The following is an 18,617-nucleotide window of genomic DNA, read 5'->3' as shown; positions in this document are numbered from 1 at the left end:
CAGCCCTTTTGTGGCATACTAGGAAGCTTTTGTACACCACATTTTCGAGTCAACACAGTCCTTACCACTCAGGAAACAAATTCCTCAACCAGTGCCAGGGACTTCTTAGCACTGTGGTAATTATGTTTCAGTTTTCTAGGGAGACTTATCTTTGACTGCTGATGTAGCAGAAATTAACTGAACGCATGAAGGGTTTTTGAGCTCCTCTTATGCATGAAATATGTTGGCTGGAATGCCAGCATGATTTTTCCAGAGAATAAGTGGTGTTATATTTTTTTTTTTTCTCACAGCCTTATGGCATTTCAACCACCATCATATTTTCTGTGTAGATTTTGCATATTGGTTTATATTGGGAATGTAAACTGCCTTTGCCCAGTGGCCCAAAGTTGCTGTAGTAAGTTCTGAGACAATGCCAAAAATATACAGCTAGGATGGGGAACCTATGGCTGTTGTAAAGTGTGTTTTTCAAAGAACAAAAAGGTCTGTCTTGCTGTGTGATTTATTTTTAAACAGAGAGGAATAGCAGTGCACCAATGGCTGGGCAACTGAGATTGATAGTCATGGGCATTCTAGTCCATGGAGATTGCTGTCTAGCAGCAGCATTGTGTGGGAGCATAATACAGAATACATAAAATCCTTCCTGGTACTTGATGCCAGTTATTGCTGGTGTTACTACAGGATTGCTGTGTGACTGAAGAAAAGTGAGACCCAGGTCAGGTTTCCTAGAAAAAATAATGGAAAAAATTAAAGGTCCCTGGGTTAGAACTATTCAGAGCAGACCACTACTTGTGGTAGTTAGTGAAATAGGACTTGCTGAAGTTATTTTGCAATTGAAAGTAGATACCATAAGCAGAGAGGTGACTAATTAGTCACCTAATCAGACTAATTATCTGAGTCTTTGATCAACTGCCTGGACTAAAAGAAATATGAATTACCAGCGGTGTCACTTCTGTGAGAAAATGTTTGTAACAGCTGTTTTTGAGTCACAGAGGAAGAAGGGTGTAAAACAAAAGAACATTTACATGCCATTTTGATAGATTCTAATATGATTTATAAATCCTGTGTTATCTTTATGGTGGATATCTGTTTGCTATATAAATAACTTCAGGGGAGGTGTGCTCTGATATATTGAGAAATGGTTTTGTTGAAATTGTTTTGCAGGAAGTATTACTTCCCTAATGTGATATTTTTGTCCTTTTATGTGTACTATTTTTGTTAAAATCAACTGAAATTCCAGCATATAAAGACTGGAGAACTGTGTTTTGAATACAAAGATTTTAAAAAAGCAATTGTCAGTAGCTGTTTGACAATCTTGGTATTTTCTTGTAATATTTTTCTTATGATCTGCAGTGCTTATTGAAAGCTTGGTTAACTGAGAAAGAAGAGGCTTTGAGTAAGGTCCAGACAAGCAACTTTAAAGATCAAAGAGACCTGAGTGTGAATGTTCGAAAACTGGCAGTGAGTATTGATATCCTGCTCTATCCCATCAAATCTCGTAGACTAGATGAGTGACAAATGATTTTGACCCTAGTAGAAGCTGTGAATGCATGATATATTAGAGGCCAGGCCAACATTCTCTCCTTGCCAGATTCTTGCACTTGAATTTAAAAAATATGCACTACTTACATATGGCTGTTCTGTCTTGGTGTGCCAAACTCTGAAACAGCTATCCCTGATTTTTGAGAGGGTTTGGATGTTATTGCAGGCCACCAGTCAGTTGTGTTTTCCAAAGTAGAGGTTTGTGGTGTGGGTTCTACTTTATTTCATTGGAGCAGCTTGTACCTGAATTAATAATTTGTAACTGTTAGTGGAGAGATACTGCTGGTTCCTCTAGATGTGTCAAGGATGTGCTCTTTAAAAATAGTGTCTTAGTTCTTTTTGCACAAAAGCACTACCCGTTCATCTGGCTCAGGTAGTACATCTTTCACCCTGTCACCACACTTTCAACCACTTTTGCCTCTTAGCCATGGAATTAAAGCTTTGGGGAAGTAGAATACTTGATGTCGTAATTTAATCTTTTCTTTTAACTGCAGATTTTAAAAGAGGACATGGGCATGAAACGACAAACACTAGACCAGCTGAATGAACTAGGTCAGGATGTGGCCCAAATCCTTGGGAATGGCAAAGCATCCTGTAAAATTGATCAGGATCAAGAAGAACTAACTCAAAGGTGGGACAGTTTGGTTCAGAAGCTAGAAGATTACTCTAACCAGGTATTTACAAGGCTTTGTTACTTTTTAGTTTTTTATATGACTGTATATATGCAAACTTCACTATGTCAGCAAAATTGTCCAGCATCAGGCTAGAGAGGTAGGTGAGTGCTTTTTCATGTGGGGCTGACAAAGCTGCCTGTGTTTTTGGTCTCCAAAAGCCCAAGTTGTTAACCTGACTAGTACTATTACTCCTTTCTCACACAGATTAAGCTTCATTTTTCTGATGAGTAAAGCAGGCTTGCCATGTATTATCAGTCAATGCAAATACCTTTAAACATTATAAGAGTGCTGGGACTGGATTAAATCTGATACTAAAAGAAAACAAAGGCAGAACCCAAACCCCAGAATAGATAAATAAATGGGAGTCATACAAGTATTTATGCTCTGTGAGTATGATTTCTCATCTGTTGAAAATAGAGTAGTTGTTTGTTTGACGTGTAATGATGATAGCCAAGCTGGATTGTTCAATGTTTATTTTAGTATTTTGAGTGCTTGGTAATGTTTTTATTTAGACAGAACTCCTACTGGATTCTGTGAGGGCTTTATTTGACAGCTTTATAACTCATATGTGCTTTTTCTGCTGATATTACTATGTTGTTATGGTGAAAACCATGGCACTAATTCATGATCCATTTAGTGTATAGTGAATGAGTTGTGCAGTCTGAGTAGGGGTTCATTTCAGCCATGTGTCTTTAATTTGTTTTTGTAGTTGAGTCAAAGCACTACTGAATGCCAGTTCCTGTCTCTGTCCTTTCACTTCCCTTTAAATATCAAGCACATTCTTAGAACTTACAGGTTGAGTCACCTGGGACTTACCTTATAACCCGATAAAGAACGTGGGAGGTTTCTATTGACTCGAGTGAGTTTTTAGGTCAAATTCACTGTGTATCGGCTCTTTATGAGATCTAGGCTTTGTTTTATGGAGTAAGAGTGCAAAATATAGAATTGCTGCTAATAAACTCCAAGTACCTCTGTTCTTTCTGTGAGGAAATTAAGAAATAAAATATATATAATGCTCCTTTTCTTAATTTTAGCTCACTTGGACTGGCATGATTCTAGCTGAATTGGGAATTTTGATGCTTGGTTCCCATCTGTAAAATGAGAATAATAATCTTTTTCTCTGGAGGGTATCTATGATAAAGGTGCTTCATGATTGCTCAGTGTGGTCATTTGTGGGAGTGAATGAGCAGGTTTTTTGACTGAATAAAAGAAAATAAGAAAAAGCAACTCAACTCAACTGTAAAAATGGTACATAATCCTTGCCCTAAATTATTTTGTATAGGTAACTCAAGCTGTAGGAAGCATAGGAGTGTCACAGGCTTCACAGAAGACTGCTGCAGAAACACCATTGAAGGAACAGGCAGTGGTTAAACAGTCCAGACAGGAGTTCCCCCCACCACCACTCCCAAAGAAAAGGCAAATTCCAGGGGACAGCGAAGCAAAGAAAAAGTAAGTACATGTCACTGCAATTTTCCCTTGCTCATTGGATACTACAGAGACTGTCCTGACTTTTGATCCCTCTCTTATGCGAGTGAGCAATACTTAAGTTGCAGTTGTAAGGTTGGCCTTGGGGGCTTGACTAGATTATCTCCAGTCATCCTTTCCAACCCTAGCAATTCTATGATTCTTTGAATGGGAATGGAATGTTATATACAGCCTTGTTTTCAGAGCAGCAGAAAACCTGTAGCTTCCATTAATTTCAAAGGAAAACAGATGTTTTTTTTCTCAGAGAAGCAAATCTTTAGTGCTTCGTACCTCAGCTCCTTTGCTGAAAATACAGAATTATATTTACTTTTTTAGAGAAAACATGCTCTCATCTTTCCTCTAGCGGTGGTGTGAATGTGTCAAGCATTTTGATTGATATATTATTTATTTCTAATCTTCATAAAATATGTGAGAAAAATAGGAGAAACAGCACAAAAAAGAGGCTCAAACATTTTCCATCTCTCTTGAATTTAGTAATAAGAATATTACACTGATGTCTCCTTTGGCAAGTATTTCTGGAGTGGCTGGCTCATTTGCATATATAGATTTATAGAAGCATTTGTGCTGGAAGGGACCTTACAGATCATCTCATTCCAACCTCCTTGCTATGAACAGGGACACCTTCCACTAATCCAGGTTGTTTGGAGCCTTATTCAACCAGGTCTGGTAGGCTTCCAGGGATGGACCATCCACGGCTTTTCTGGGCAGCCTGTGCCAGTATCCCACCACCCTCATACTGAAGAATCTCTTCCTTATATGTGATCTAAATATACTCTCTCTCACTTTAAAAGTTACTCCTTGTCCTATCAATTCACTTCCCCATAGATTCCCTCTCTGTTTTTCTTGTAGGCCCCCTTCAGGTACTGGAAGACTGCTATCAAGTTTTCCTGGAACCTTCTTTCCTCTTAGGCTAAACAGTGTTTAATAACTTGTGTTGAACTCTCTTTTTTAAATAGCATAACTAAAACTAAAGGAATTGCTTAAAAATAAATTAAGAAATTAAGTGCTGTGTGCTGTATGCAAAATTACACTTTGCTTTTTGTGCTTGGGTGATGTAATGAGCATTTCCTTGAAGTGTCACTGGTTTAAATCTTTGTCTGGTCATTTAGAGATACAATAGAGGCTGCATCAAGACTAGGGAGTGTGGGAGATGTGGGTTTGCACAATGAAGAAGAGTTTGTAATTCTTTTTTTTTCTGGAGGAGAAATGGAGGTTTGAAGGGGTGAGGAACCTGCCCAAACCCTCTTGAGGACTCTGGTCAGACCCTTTGAGCTCTAGTGGGGGTGTTGTGTATATCTGGATGTGCCAGAGCAGTAAAGCAGTCAGCAAGCATCTGTCCTTTCTCTGTGTCTCATGAGTTGTAGAAACTATTTCAGATTTTGAAAACAAAAGTGATTTATCTGTCATCTGTTTTTCTGGACTTCAAACTGTATTAAAACCAGGGACAGTAAAAATGGTTCATAAACTTTCTGATGCTTTTGTGTGTTTCCATTTACTTATGTTGAAACCAAAAAATGACTCGAATTTTGCCAGTTTTCCCATGGAAACTTTGAGTAATTGACAACTGCATTTACTGGGGTGCTTTTATTCTGTGTTAGGATTCACACTGTTAAGTGATATAATTGTAACACAACCTGACTTGTGGTCTGAACAGTGCATCTGCCCATCTCTCAAGTTCTGTACAGTGCTGGTTAATTTGAGAGTTGATTGGGGTTTTTTTGGTGGTGTTAGGTTGTAGCTTAGAGGTTGTAGGGGTAAGAAAATTGTGAGTATAGATGTGTCCACTGTGGACAAAACCAGTAAACTATAAGTTAGTTTTTTGTCAGCTAAGTGTGCAAAAATGTTTGTCAGCTGTCACTGCCACTGTTAGCCTTTCCTTCAGACAAAATAGCATTGCCAACTTTTGAAACTTAGAACTGCAATTCTTACTTGTCTGGTTCCTGAGGTCCAGTTTATTACTTTCAAAATACTTGGCATTGAGAGATCTATTTAGTAACATATTAAAATAAATAGTTATAGTTTGTATGAAGCTACGTGTAAAAAAAGAAAGGAGAAATAAATTGCAATGTGTATTCTCAATTTGTTCCTAAAGGCTGATGCTGTGGGTATAATTTCTATTATGGTAGACTTTTGAAAGTCTGTCTCTACCCTGCTTCCTGTGAGTAGTAACATGAGGAGCACGAATTTTGTGTACAGCCTTGCTGGTTTGAGATTGGATAATGTTCTGAACTTTAAGACTTTTATTTTTAAGACAGAGTGACTGAAACAAAAAAACAAACCACTGTCTGATCTGACCTTTTAAACTAGGTTTGATGCTGAAAGTACTGAGCTCTTGAACTGGATTTCAAAATCAAAATCTGCCATTCAGGCTGCAGACATCAAAGAATATAAGAAGATGAGAGAGACTTCAAGCATGAAAGAAAAATTGAAGGTAAAATGGGGAGATAGAGCATGTTTCAGTGAATACTCTACTTTGTATCTAAGCTGGCTGTCAGCTGGAGGTGTGAGCTGATCCCTGTGCTTTGAGGGGATTAAGTCCCTCAGTTAAACAGTTTCAGAATTGAGCATACATGGAAATCTCTGACCAGCTGGACACATTTTTTTGCTGGTGTTGTTGCATAATCCATAGGAAATTTTAAAAACATGTATTACTGATGTCTCCCTTGGAGTTCTGAAAAATGTCTGTCTTCAGGATTATTATCTTTTACACTAAGTAGCATATTTTGGTTTAATGCTTCACAGTTGGAAATGGCCTTGATTGACACTACTTATGTAATTTTGGTAGAGATAGGGCAGTGGGATGCTCACAGACCCCTTGAATCATGCTGTGACACTCCTCAAACACTGTACCACCCAGGGTCCAAAGTGGTTTGTTTTTATAATGCTGGACATGTTGTTTGCTCTATTAATTTTGGAGAAAACCTGATTGTTACAGCTTGTGTACAATATTGCTGACCTGCAAGACAGACTATATAATTTTTACGGAGTTTTGTGGGAGCTGTGAAATTGCCGTTTTATTTTCTATTCCTTCCTTTTCAGGAATGAATTTCTTGCCTCTTTCTGGTTCTTGAGCATTATTTTTTAATTAAGACTTACTGGAGCTTTAGCAGGACCTGAATCTGCTTTTGAAATCAAAAACAATACTTAAAAAAAAAAAAAAAAAAAAAATATCCATAAAGAGGCTCCTCCTTAGTGCTCTCGTGGAAGATTGTGCCAGTAGGAATGTTTGGAATGACGGTACTGTTGGAAATAAAAACCAAAACAGCTACCCCAATATTTTATTTATAGATCTTTAAGAATGTTTATAGCTCTTTAAAAAAGAGGCTCTGAGATGAACACCAGGTTCCCATGAACAGTACTGTTTTTAAATGACTGGACTGTAAGTGGATAGGACAGAGTTTGTTCTTCCCAGCTGTGCAAATAATTGCATGCTTCTGAATGTACTGTAGCAAGTCTAAACCAGAGTAATGACCTTTGACATGAGGTTCAAAAAGATTTTAGTTTGGAGATACTTTGTTGTAATCACAGAAGATGTTGAGGTTTTGTGGTTTTGTGGCCAAGGATCATCTTTCCTCTGTGGAGGTATTCCACCTATTGCTTCACAAAGGAATATTCACTGACATGTATAATTTGTGGGAGGAGCTTTTTCCTTTAAAAATCTTGGTAGTCACAGAGGATTTCCCTCTCCAAATCTTTATGAAGGAGAGTAAAGCACTAAAACTTATGAGAGTGGATTACTGGTGTCCTTTAGTTCTTGTTGTTTGGACCACTCGGGAGCAGGTCTGTTGTTCCCTTCTACTGGAAATCACAGTAGAAACTGTAGAAATGAAGGACTATTAAGAAGGTCTTTTCTCCACTGGTTCACATTAAAGAATTATAGCTGAATTTTTGATCACAAGTGACTTGTTTTAGCTGGTGTCCCAATATCTTATTTCACACTGTGATCATCAAGCCTTTAAACAATATTTTAGTCCTGGTGCTGTAGTACTAATCTCTTACATGCCTGGTCCTTGTGAGAGGAGACTCCTTTTGCATTTCTTTTCTGCACAAGCAGAACTAATATGCACCTCAGGAGTTGGTGTATCCAAGACAATGATGTGTTTTGGGTAGCAGTGGGAAAACAGATATTACTGGGTGAAAGAGAGAAGTCAAGGAAAATAACCCTTGCTGCCACTGTATTCTTTTGGGATTCACTTTGAAGGTGATTGAAAAGGAAAAAGCTGAAAAAAGCCAGAAGTTAGATGAACTGAAACGAAGTGGACACATTCTTTTGGATCAAATGGGAAAGGGTAAGCAGCTTGAAGGTTTTTCTCTTTTGGGGTTTATATCAGTTGAGTTGCTGGGAAATAATATTGAAATACGTTCTTCCTTCTCCCTCTAATTTCTTTTCTTCATTGGTCATTATTACTGTTACTAGTCAGTTATGTGGGTGTTTTTTATTAAAGCTTTTAGAAAAACAGTGTTATTATTCATTAATGTACATGTGTTCATTTGTAGTCTTTTTAATGGGTATTTTAGGAGATTATTTCGGTAACAATGCTAGTTACATGCTTTCAAGGAAGTAGTTTGATTTTAAAACAATTGCTATAGAGAAATAAAAATTTTGAAGCCAAATTTAAATCTGATACATATGTGTGAATCTATTTTTTTCATAGTTTTATCTATTTTTGTAAAGATAGTCAGTGTGTTTTTAATGATACAATCAATCTGTGGCTCAAAGGCAAGGGAGAAGTCTGTATGATTGGGAAAATTATTAATTGCCAAATAAAACCCTTATCTATGGAATCTTATAATTAACATCCATGAAAGTTGAATCTTCAAGCCTTACCAGAATCTTGTTTCATATTGAAAAAACTCCATCAGTGAAATGATATCTCTATAAAAGATGTTCACATCATCTAGAGGCAATCTTTTAGATCTGCTGTGCACTTGACTCCTGGTGAAGTTATCATTGGTAGCATTCAGACAGGAGAGAGAATGGCATCACTGTCCTGCCTAATGACCAGCATCCCTTTTGGAAAATGCTGAATTCCATTGGATTTCTCAGCAATCACTTTTTTTTTGCAGTGTGATGCTTTGCTCACATGCCCCAATTTGCTAAGCATGTCCAGTCCTCCCCTCCTTGCCTACTGCAGCTGAAGTTTTTAAAGTGGGTGCTATTGCCCTGAAGTTGATGGCTGAAAGCCACTGATTTGACCTGAAGTTTGGTTTATAAAAATTTTTAGATGTTCCTTGTTTTCAAATCCAAACAGAAATCAATCCTCCCTTTCTCTTTCTTGTATGAGTGCTTTTAGCTGTGATAAGTCATGGTATGAAACCAGCGTCTGCTAACCATAGTTGAAAAGCTGCTTTGTATCAGCAAAGAGTAAGGCTAAGAATTTTCTTTATTATTGATTGTCATCTGGGATCTACAGAAAATAACCAATCTACAGCCCCTGGTTTTGTTAGGGTCTGATAGTATGTTCTGTCCAGCTCAGGCTTACAGCTTTTTTCCAGACCTAGGCCCAGCTACACCTGCGTGGAATAATACACAGCACTGGCACATTTGTGCCTACATCTATTTCTATCCTGGGACAGGTACAGGCTGTGCCACAATGGCAGGGACTGGTCTCTGTGCATGCTCCTCCCCTGTGGCTGTGGCTGCTGTGGTGTTGGTGTGCCCAGCCTGTGGCCAATGTGTGAGCACAGGGGTATCTATGGAGCAGGGTCATCAAGTGCTCTTGTAGAAGCTGGCTGCCCTGACCAGAGCTTCAGGCTCTGCTCATGCTAGTGGTTCAGCAAAAATCCCCTCCCTGTGTCTTTCCTCAAAATTAGAGTATCTCACTCTACATTTTACTAGAAATATAAAGCTGAAATGGTGCCAGCAATAAGTATAGATTTATAGATATTGGATTTGGAATCAGACCATTTTGTATAATAATGCGAAAGTGCATTTGTATTTGAAGAGGGGGAAGGTTAAATGGCTGTTAATGAAAATGTGTTACAGTTAAAATAACAATAATTTGTATAATCTTTGTAGAAGGACTTCCTACAGTGGATATAAAGTCTGTGATGGAGAAAATTTTGTCTGGGTGGAAAGATGTGGTTCAAAATCTAGAAGAGGTGGCCAGAAAGATAAAGTACCAGGAAGATATAAATGCTTATTTAAAGGAAATGAATGAGCTTGAGAAAACTTTAATTGAGAAGGATGACTGGCTTAAAAATGACGCTTCTTCAGCATCCCAGTCCTCAGCAGTCCTGAAAGACTTATGTCAGGTAAGTCTGGCCAAACTTGTTAATTTTGATTGAGGCTGTCAGAAGCACAGGATGCCCCAGAAGAACCTGGCCTTAGTCAGTAAGGTAACTCAATTTCTAAGGCATGCAGGGCACCTGATTTGACTGGAAGATTTTGGAATCTGTCACGGAAGTACTTTAGTGTTGTCACCCTAGTAATGTGGATGAGCTGTGCTGCAGTAATGTTCTAAAATCTTTGTGTTTACAGGGCAAATGTGAATTTTGGTTTTGGTTTTTATCTTTTACAGCAGCAGTTAACCCATCTCGCAAGCCTGAGTCCACAGTTGGAACATCTGAAAGCCACCTGCAAGACACTCACCTCTCAGCCAATGCCTCCAAATTTCATTCAGGAGAACTTGAGTGGTTTTCTTGATCACTTCAAATTGACTCGTCAGAAACTAGAGGAACGTCACCAACAGCTGAAAAAGGGTAAATAAACATATATATGTACGGTCGCATAAAGCTTCCTGCTTGCTTGTGTTTTGATTTTTTTTTTTTTTTTTTTTTTTTTTTTTTTTTTTTTTTTTTTTTTTTTTTTTTTAATTTGTTTTGAGCTAACTAAAAACTCATTGGATTCTGGTAGAGTTTAAGGTTTATGCTAGGGTTTGTGTCAAACTGACAGCATTATTTTATTCACCTGGAAGAATATGGTGTCCTCTTTGCACAATTCAAAAATCTATCAGTCCATGGTGTTAAAAATGATTATGCAGGGATGCAACATTTCTGAAACCTCATTTAACTACTTATCAAGACATATTTAAGGTGGATAATATAGCTCAGAAATCTGTCTCTCTCTGGCACTTACATAAATAAATATTCTCTAATGAAATTCTAGAAATGAAAAGTAGAAGATTAAGAGAACCTTGTAAAATGAAAGTGTGCATGTGAAATTTATTCTTTTTCATAGCTTTGACCACATTAATCGTAATCCCTTTCGGAAATTTCATCTTTGAAATGATTTGGAATCTGACTTGCTTTTCAGGCAGTTTCTACTTGGATTGTCATTGCATTAAAAATTTCATTATGAGCATTCAAACCAGTCATGCTGGTTTCTAAAGGATTTTAAATGTAGTCCATGAAATATGTAATTCTGGCAATACTTTACAGCTGAATAGCAACAGCACAGACCTGTAAGAGATTTTTTCCCTTAGTTTTTATTTCAGAGGAATTTGAGGAAATGTTTTATTAACTGCCCCAAATGGAAGAGCATTAACACTTTATTCTGTGTGTAATAAAAGTTACTAAATTGTTAGGCCATCTATACAATGTGTTGCACCAGACCTGCATAGTTCAATTATATTCGTGCAGAAAACTGTGAATAAAGTATCTGTCAGCCGTGTTCATATTACAGGGGTATGCTTTCATTCTTACTGTGACAAATTATTATTTTATAGCTGTTTTGAGTTCATTTACTTGTGAGTAGTTTTATTGGTATTTTGTATTTTGGTAACTATGTATCATGTGACAAAAGTACTTTTTTTTGTGTCACACATCACTTTAGGTGTTATTGGTGTACTTGAACCATTTATTACCTGGTAGAAACACCATATATATTCTAACACATTAATTTTGTGTTTGTGTCTTTTGAATGAGACAACCTGCTGAGAAATTATATTGCTGAAGAACAGAGGGAAATGTCAGTTCAGGGTTTTACCTGTTTATTTACAGTATAGTTTGAATTGCTGCCAGATAAAAACTGGTAACTGGTGGAAACAACTGGTGTTGTGACTTTGGCATTTGTGAACTTGGCAAGCTTTGACTGACAGAAGGCCAGCTCCTCTTATGGGTCTTCTTTGAGCCTCTGAAAGTTCCCCCATGGGGTGTTACTCAGTCCCATCTCTATGGGCATGTTTTAGATGGGAATTGACTCAATATTTTTGTTACTGGGAAACAGTCTTAACTATTTTCTTCTTCAGGATTTTCCATAGTTTAGTGACAGTGCACCTATATGCTTTTTATTAGTTTTTCCCTCCTCTTTAAATTGATCTGGCTTTTTGAGAAAAGGAAGTTGGATAACTCCGACTCTCTCAAAAATGTTGACTCATTTTTATAAATGGTAAGACAGTTCTGACAGTAAGCTGTTGAAAAGCTACCTGGTGAGTCACAACAAGGCTCAGATTAATTTTCACTTGTGGCAGCAACAAAATTGCTTAGGAATCCAGGGCCAGAAAATGTGCATACCACAGTAGAGGACTTACAGGCAAAATCCTGTTTGCTGCAGTTACTCCAATTGGCTGTTTTCATTCTGAAATGCCAATGAGGTGCTGTCTCCTGCTTGGGATTCCACACAGGGCTGGATTGAACAGATTTTGTGGTGTGGTTGAAGATGGCAAGCAGATACTCCATCCAAACTTTAATTCCCTTTTACCTCTTCCTACATGATGTCTCTGTTCTAGCAACAGTCTGAAAGCTGCTATTTTTATATATTTGTGTGGGTAAATATGTTAAAGAAATGTAAAAAAGCAACCAAAACACAAGCCCACACCAATATGTGTTTTATGTATTTTTTACACACACACATATTTATAAATATGCACACACATATTTATAAATACTAGCTTATATAGTTCATATATATATAGTGTGTATATTTAATTTAATGTGTAATGTATGGCTATTATATCTGCTATAATATGTTTTCTATATATAGTGTCTGTATGTGTGTATTTGCAGATAAATAGTAGATATGTCTAAAGCTTAAAAATGCAACATACTAAATTTGGGTGGTTTATATATATTAAATAATATGAATTACTCTTGATATAATAATATATAATTTAAATACTGTTGATTCTACTAAGCCACCCACCCAAACAAATTTAGGTGCTCAAGTATATAAAAATAATTTCTGAAAGTGGGATTGAGTTTGTAAAATTTTTGGGAGGCTGTAATTGCATATTTATTCTTATATTCTATATATTAATATATGATATATTTAATATTTTTAAAGGAAAGATGATGCTATCTGTCGAAGAGTTTTTTAGCTCTTGGAAAATTATGTTCACATCTCCTATGATTTGGGTTGAAGTGCATTTCCTTACTTTGTGTTTTGTCCCCTTACTCTTTTGCATGGTATCAGAGGCAGAACGGCAGCCGAGCCGGGAGTACGTGGAGTCCCTGCAGCAGCTGAAGGACCTGCTGGGTGAGCTGGAGGGCAAGCAGCACTCCATGACCAGTGGCCTGAATGAGCCCAGCAAGGTGGAGAGCGCCCTGCAGCAGGCAAAGGTAACTCTCCCCTTGTCACTGAAGCAAGGAAGTTACTTCACTGCTGTCACCTGCTGCTCTCCTGCCCTGTTTTCTGTGGGATAGCTAACACTGCTCACAGGGGTGTCACTGTGGAACCACTCTTGGGGCTGGCTTGCTGGGTTGTCAGGCTGCTGAGAGGTGGGAATCTCTGAGCCTGCAGGACTTCACCCTGCCCCAGGGAGGGACAAGACCTCCCCAGGACAGAAGGCCTCATCAGGCCAGGCACAGGCATGACTGTTTTGTGGCTCAGGCAGGGGCAGCTCCCAGGGGAGGGAAGGGAAGATTCCAGCTCCTGGTCTTCCTTACAACTGCACTCAGCAACAGAGGAGCAGGTTTTACTGCTTAGAAGGTTGTTTGGACATCTCTGCTGTATAACTACTGTAACTGGAGTATCACTCTTCACTGAGTCTGCTCTCTGCACAATGAAACTTTAGATGTACTTGTATGTAGCAAGTGTGTACATATTGTGTAGCTAATACTGGAAAGAGGCTTTTTTTCCCTTTCTTATAGACAGTTTCTGAGACACTGGAAGCCCAGAAGCCCAAGGTTCTGAAACTTGCTGAAGAAACAAAGGCTTTGGAGAAGCATGCATCTTCAGACATAAAAAACACCTACACGCGAGAGTTCAAGGATGTGCAGGGACGCTGGGACAAGTTAAAGCTCAAGATTTCCAAAGATGTTAAACTATTGGAGGAAATTATGCCCAAGTTGAGAATATTTGAGGTAAAATGAAGGGAATTTTTTTTTTTTGGGTTGCATAACTCAGTTGCTTTAGAGACCTTTCTTTCTCTGTGTTCCTGCAGGAGTCCAGATGAAACTGATTGAGAAGTGGAATGTTGATGATCCACTGGTCTGGCAGAGGCTGAAAGCATATATAGTATATTTGTAGCAGTGTAGAAGTGGAATTCTAATAGGCCCAGGATATTATTTTGTCTTCCAACAAACACTTTTCACTTAAAATAAGTGTTCCTCTCTTTCCATGAGCAAAGGTTATGTTAAGGTCAAGGATATGCCAGCTGTGCTGTTGATCACAACAGGGGCTGATGATCTTCAGAGTCATTGGTATCAGATGCCCACTCATCTTAAAGTGTAATTCCATGCCTGCTACAGAAAACCTGCTCCTTCAACTGGGGTTTTGGTGAACAGTAATGAAGTATTTGTACGAGGGAGTTAGAAAAGGGAGTAAAGAAAATGCTTGGATATAGTGACTTTTCTAGTTCCAACCATGGCCTCTGAACCTTAAAAATTAAGGTTACTCAGCCCTCTTACCTATTTTATAAATATATACACATGCCTATGAAATCCTGCAAGACAGAAAACCCCACTGTTCTGAGACCAGAATTAGGTCCTGTGCAAGACGTTAGAAACTTGTTACCTTAAAAGGAAGTATGGAAGCCAAAAAGGAAATTATAGCAGAAGAAACAATGGAAACAATTAATTATTAAATAGCTACTTTATTAATATTAAGTTATTATTATAATTAAGTAACTGAAAATGAAAGAAATACCCACTGATGCAATCAATTGAAATATGGGGCTTACAATGTGTTTTCTTATGAGCTGTATTTTTAAGTACGCAGTTCCTGTTTTCTAAATGTTTTGTAAAGCTCTCAGTGGATGGACAGTTGTTATATTCTCTGATTTTTCCTTTGGTACTTTTTATAAAGAGATTTTTGTAGTCCAATAGTATGCAAATATAAATATAAACCTGTGTGGAACAGGTTGAATAAAAATGCTGTGGACAACACTGGGCACAGCAGGATGTAACTTGTACAGCAGGAAAGATTGGTATGGCAGCCTTGGTGCATGGTCCTGGTGCAGACACTGAACCAGAGACCAAAGATTACTTTAGAGAATGGCTGGGCAGGAACTCCTTGGCTAACAGAGGAGTTGAAGCACCTGGATATTAAAGGGGGAAAAAGTTTGTGGGGGAGGAAAAAAAAGTGAATATCAGTGCTTGGTGGACATGTGGTTTATGCTCAACTACATGCAAGTATTAGTTTATTTTTAATGTTTCTTTTTTTCCTAAATCTCCATTAAAAACTGACATTTCCCGAACAACACTCATCACATTTACGTTTTTGAAAAGAAACAATGTAAATATTTTCATTTTAACAGTGAACAGACAGGTGAGCAGTGACTAAGATGCCCTTATTAGTGTGATGAGCATGTCAGTGGCAGATCTGCCTCTGGGTCCTGCTGCTTAGGTGGCTCTTCTGTTATTTGTGATGTGACAGAGGCTCCCCCAAGCTGACAACACATGCATTAGTGACATGAACTGGGAGACTCTAATACTCTTGTGATGGGAAGAGTAGACAAGGCTCATTTTATCAGTTTTGCATCTTGTTTTTTCTAAGGAAATTTTCTTTATCTTGCTGTATTCTGTTATCATACCTCTACTAATGTATGGCTTGCTGCATCTTTGATTATGTATCGCTTTCAGATCTTTTACATCTACTGTGTGGCTGTATATCATGTGGTTTTTCTAGGAGTGAACAAGTTAAGATTCAGCATATTCGATCTTTGTTCCTGCCTGGAATAAATATCAAAAACTGAACCTGAAGAAGTGAAGCTCTATAAAGAAGAGCTTATAGCAACATTCCAATAACTAAAGAGGATCTTCAAAAGAGTTGGAGGAGAACTTTTTACATGGGCTTGTAGGGATAGGAAAAGGGATAATAGGCTCTGAATTGAAAGAGGGTATGTTTAGATTGGATATTAGGAAGAAATTCTTTACTGTGAGGGCAGTGAGACACTGGAACGTGTTGCCCAGAGAAGCTGTGGATGCTTCATCCATGGAAGTGTTCAAGGCCCATTTGGATGGGGTCTAGTGGAAGATGATCCTGCCCATGACTGGTGGCTTGGAACTGGATGATCTTTAAGGTCCATTTCAACCCAAACCATTCTATGATGAGGATGTTCATGTCTAAATATTGTGAACTCTTGTACATCAACAGCCTACACTGGTTATTTGACCACTGATAATTATTTACCTGTGTAGTGCAGGAGCATTTACTTAAACTTTTGTAGGCTTGGTTTGTGATTCAGCAAGTTACTTAAATGTGTGCCTAACTTTGAGTAATCCCACTTAATTCCCTTCAGCTACTTATGTAAATAGCTTGTTGGAAGAAAGCTAAATTAGTTGTGTGCTGAAGAGCGTTGTCAAAAGGCAGCCTTTATAAATATATATTTTTTTACATTAAGCCATGGTTCTCTGTCAAGTGTCCTAGGGTCTATTTTTTTGGAAAATGATTTTCAGGCTAATCATCTGCAGGAAATTCCCCCAAAATAGAAAAGGAATGAAGAAAATGTCATGACTTTCACCTCTAATGGTAGCATTGATCTAAAAATAAGCATTAACTTAGTCTAATGGGTTTTCCTTAATGCAGACATTTTTTGAGAAACTGTGTGTAACATATTGGTCTTGAAAAAACTGTTAGTGTAGGGTTTTTAAGAAAATTAAGTGTATGCTTTCCTTCTCTGTGATGTGCAGAGTAGAAGGTGGAGCTGATGATTGTGTCAGGATAAATAGATGCCATCTATTTAGAACTCCAACAAAATAGTCCAAAAACATTGAGTAAAAGAAGTCCAGCTATATTAATAAAAATGTCAACCACATAAGCTGGTTGAACCAGGGGAAGGAAAATCCCTCTTTATGCTTGGTGTTGGTTTTGTTTATGAGGATGATTTGGAACATTCATCATTGCGTGGGAAGGAGATGGCAGTGCTTCTGTCTCCCCCCCTCCCTCCTTCCCTTCCTACCTCATTGCAGGGTATAAGGCAACTTAGATTACATAATTCTGAAATTTGGATGTGTGTTTATTTTTTTCACCAAGAGTTGCTCTAGTGAGCAGTAGCTGCTATTGGCCTCAAACAGCTAGGCTGGTTTTTTTTAATTTTAGTGGGTAGTCTAGTCTTCTGTGATTTTTTTCCTTTTATGTGTGTCTTGCTTATGGAAATGGCTTTCCCAACATGGTTTCTACCTGGAAAGTAAGTTTAGCATTATCCACTCCTCTTTTCCACATATGTGTTTTTATAGGGCCCTCTCTTTTCCTTGGGAGTGCACTTTTCAAACAAGTGGGGAAACAGTCATGCATTTTTTAATCATTGTTTTTAGGCATATTTCCAGCCTTCAGCCAGTCTTTTGTATGAAAAGTAACCACGTAATTCTTGAAGCCATGCTCTCCTCAGTATCTTATCCTGTGCTTTGGTGGGTTAGATAGCCTGGAACAGTGCACTATTATATATATTTTTTATAATATATTAATATTAAATTCACAATAGTGATAGTAAGTGCTACATAATATTATTTGACACTTAAACCATGCTCTGGTGGTTGGAAGAATATCATTATTGTGAATTTAATATTCATATAAATTTGAGAACAGAGAAATTTGGGACATCCCTTTTCCCCTAAACAAACCCCAAAATGAAACAAAAGTGGCCTGATTCAAAACCAAAACCAGGCCAGCAGATTGTAGAATACCCTTTGCAAGCTGCTAGAAATTGAAATGCAACAGCCATACGTTCTTTATCACAGCAATGTATCAACTGTTCCTTACTATATTTGATTTAGACTGACTCAAAAGTTGTTCAGAAGTGGATGGATGGTGTGAAAGACTTCCTAATGACAGAAAAGGCTGTTCAAGGGGATACTGAAGGACTTCAAAGGCAACTTGACCAGTGCACAGTGAGTTTTGATTTAATAAGAAATCTTTTGAAATAACAAGTAGCATCTCTTCTTTATTATTTTGCTTTTATTATTAAGTACTATCCGCAGCACATTAAGATCACCAGAAAAATTGTTTTATCTTTCTTTGGGGCACATTGGAGTTGATTTCTTTTTTGCAGCTATAATATTGTGTGCTTTTCAAAGGTAGTTACAAATACATATCTACAAGTTGGCATTATTTCCTCTATAAAAGGTTTATATATTTTTCCCAATTTTTTGTGATTACGGAATTGAATCTGTGGGTGAAAAGTGCCTTCTGCATTAAATTTCCAAGGATAGTAAGAGTAAGAAGCAAATAACTTTGATGAAAGTCCTAAAGTTTAGAATTGTATTTATCTTACAAGGAAGATTCCTGACTAGTCAGTGACACATAATGATCACAGTTACATAGAATTTCATCTTATAGTAAGTAATTATAGTGTACCTTGAAATATTTGTTTCCAGGAGAAGAATATAAGTTGAGGTACACCAGAAATAGTAGAATATTTAGTGCATATAATCTTCAAAATTCTGTTGTTTTGATGCTGGCATTTGGCATATGAAAATGTTTATGCTGCGTATGGCAAGCTTTGTACTTTGTTGCATAGTTCTGAAACTGAATCACTGAAGGAATATTTTAAGCAGTCTGGTATTGATCTGATCACAGTATTGATCTGCTCCAAAAGGTTT

The 18,617-nt window shown here is 37.6% G+C and overlaps 1 protein-coding gene across 6 annotated transcripts in view; it reads left to right on the top strand.

The window, feature by feature from the left end:
* The window catches only part of UTRN (utrophin), a gene marked incomplete at its 3' end in the record, with an annotated part of 340,309 nt that overhangs the window by 86,781 nt on the left and 234,911 nt on the right, over positions 1 to 18,617 (top strand). For 5 of the 6 annotated variants that reach the window (XM_083856272.1, XM_083856273.1, XM_083856270.1 and 2 more), the window contains exons 14-23: positions 1,351 to 1,458; positions 2,034 to 2,213; positions 3,496 to 3,662; positions 6,006 to 6,129; positions 7,900 to 7,987; positions 9,718 to 9,953; positions 10,220 to 10,400; positions 13,051 to 13,196; positions 13,728 to 13,940; positions 17,793 to 17,906. In XM_083856272.1, coding sequence (XP_083712398.1) covers positions 1,351 to 1,458; positions 2,034 to 2,213; positions 3,496 to 3,662; positions 6,006 to 6,129; positions 7,900 to 7,987; positions 9,718 to 9,953; positions 10,220 to 10,400; positions 13,051 to 13,196; positions 13,728 to 13,940; positions 17,793 to 17,906 — 1,557 coding nt within the window. The remainder of the gene's footprint in view (positions 1 to 1,350; positions 1,459 to 2,033; positions 2,214 to 3,495; positions 3,663 to 6,005; positions 6,130 to 7,899; positions 7,988 to 9,717; positions 9,954 to 10,219; positions 10,401 to 13,050; positions 13,197 to 13,727; positions 13,941 to 17,792; positions 17,907 to 18,617) is intronic. The other variant, XM_083856271.1, reaches the window with a different exon arrangement.

The sequence above is a fragment of the Zosterops lateralis genome (assembly GCF_965231275.1).
Source record: "Zosterops lateralis genome assembly, chromosome: 3".
Classification (NCBI taxonomy): domain Eukaryota; kingdom Metazoa; phylum Chordata; class Aves; order Passeriformes; family Zosteropidae; genus Zosterops; species Zosterops lateralis.
This window is presented reverse-complemented; position numbering and strand designations above follow the sequence as displayed.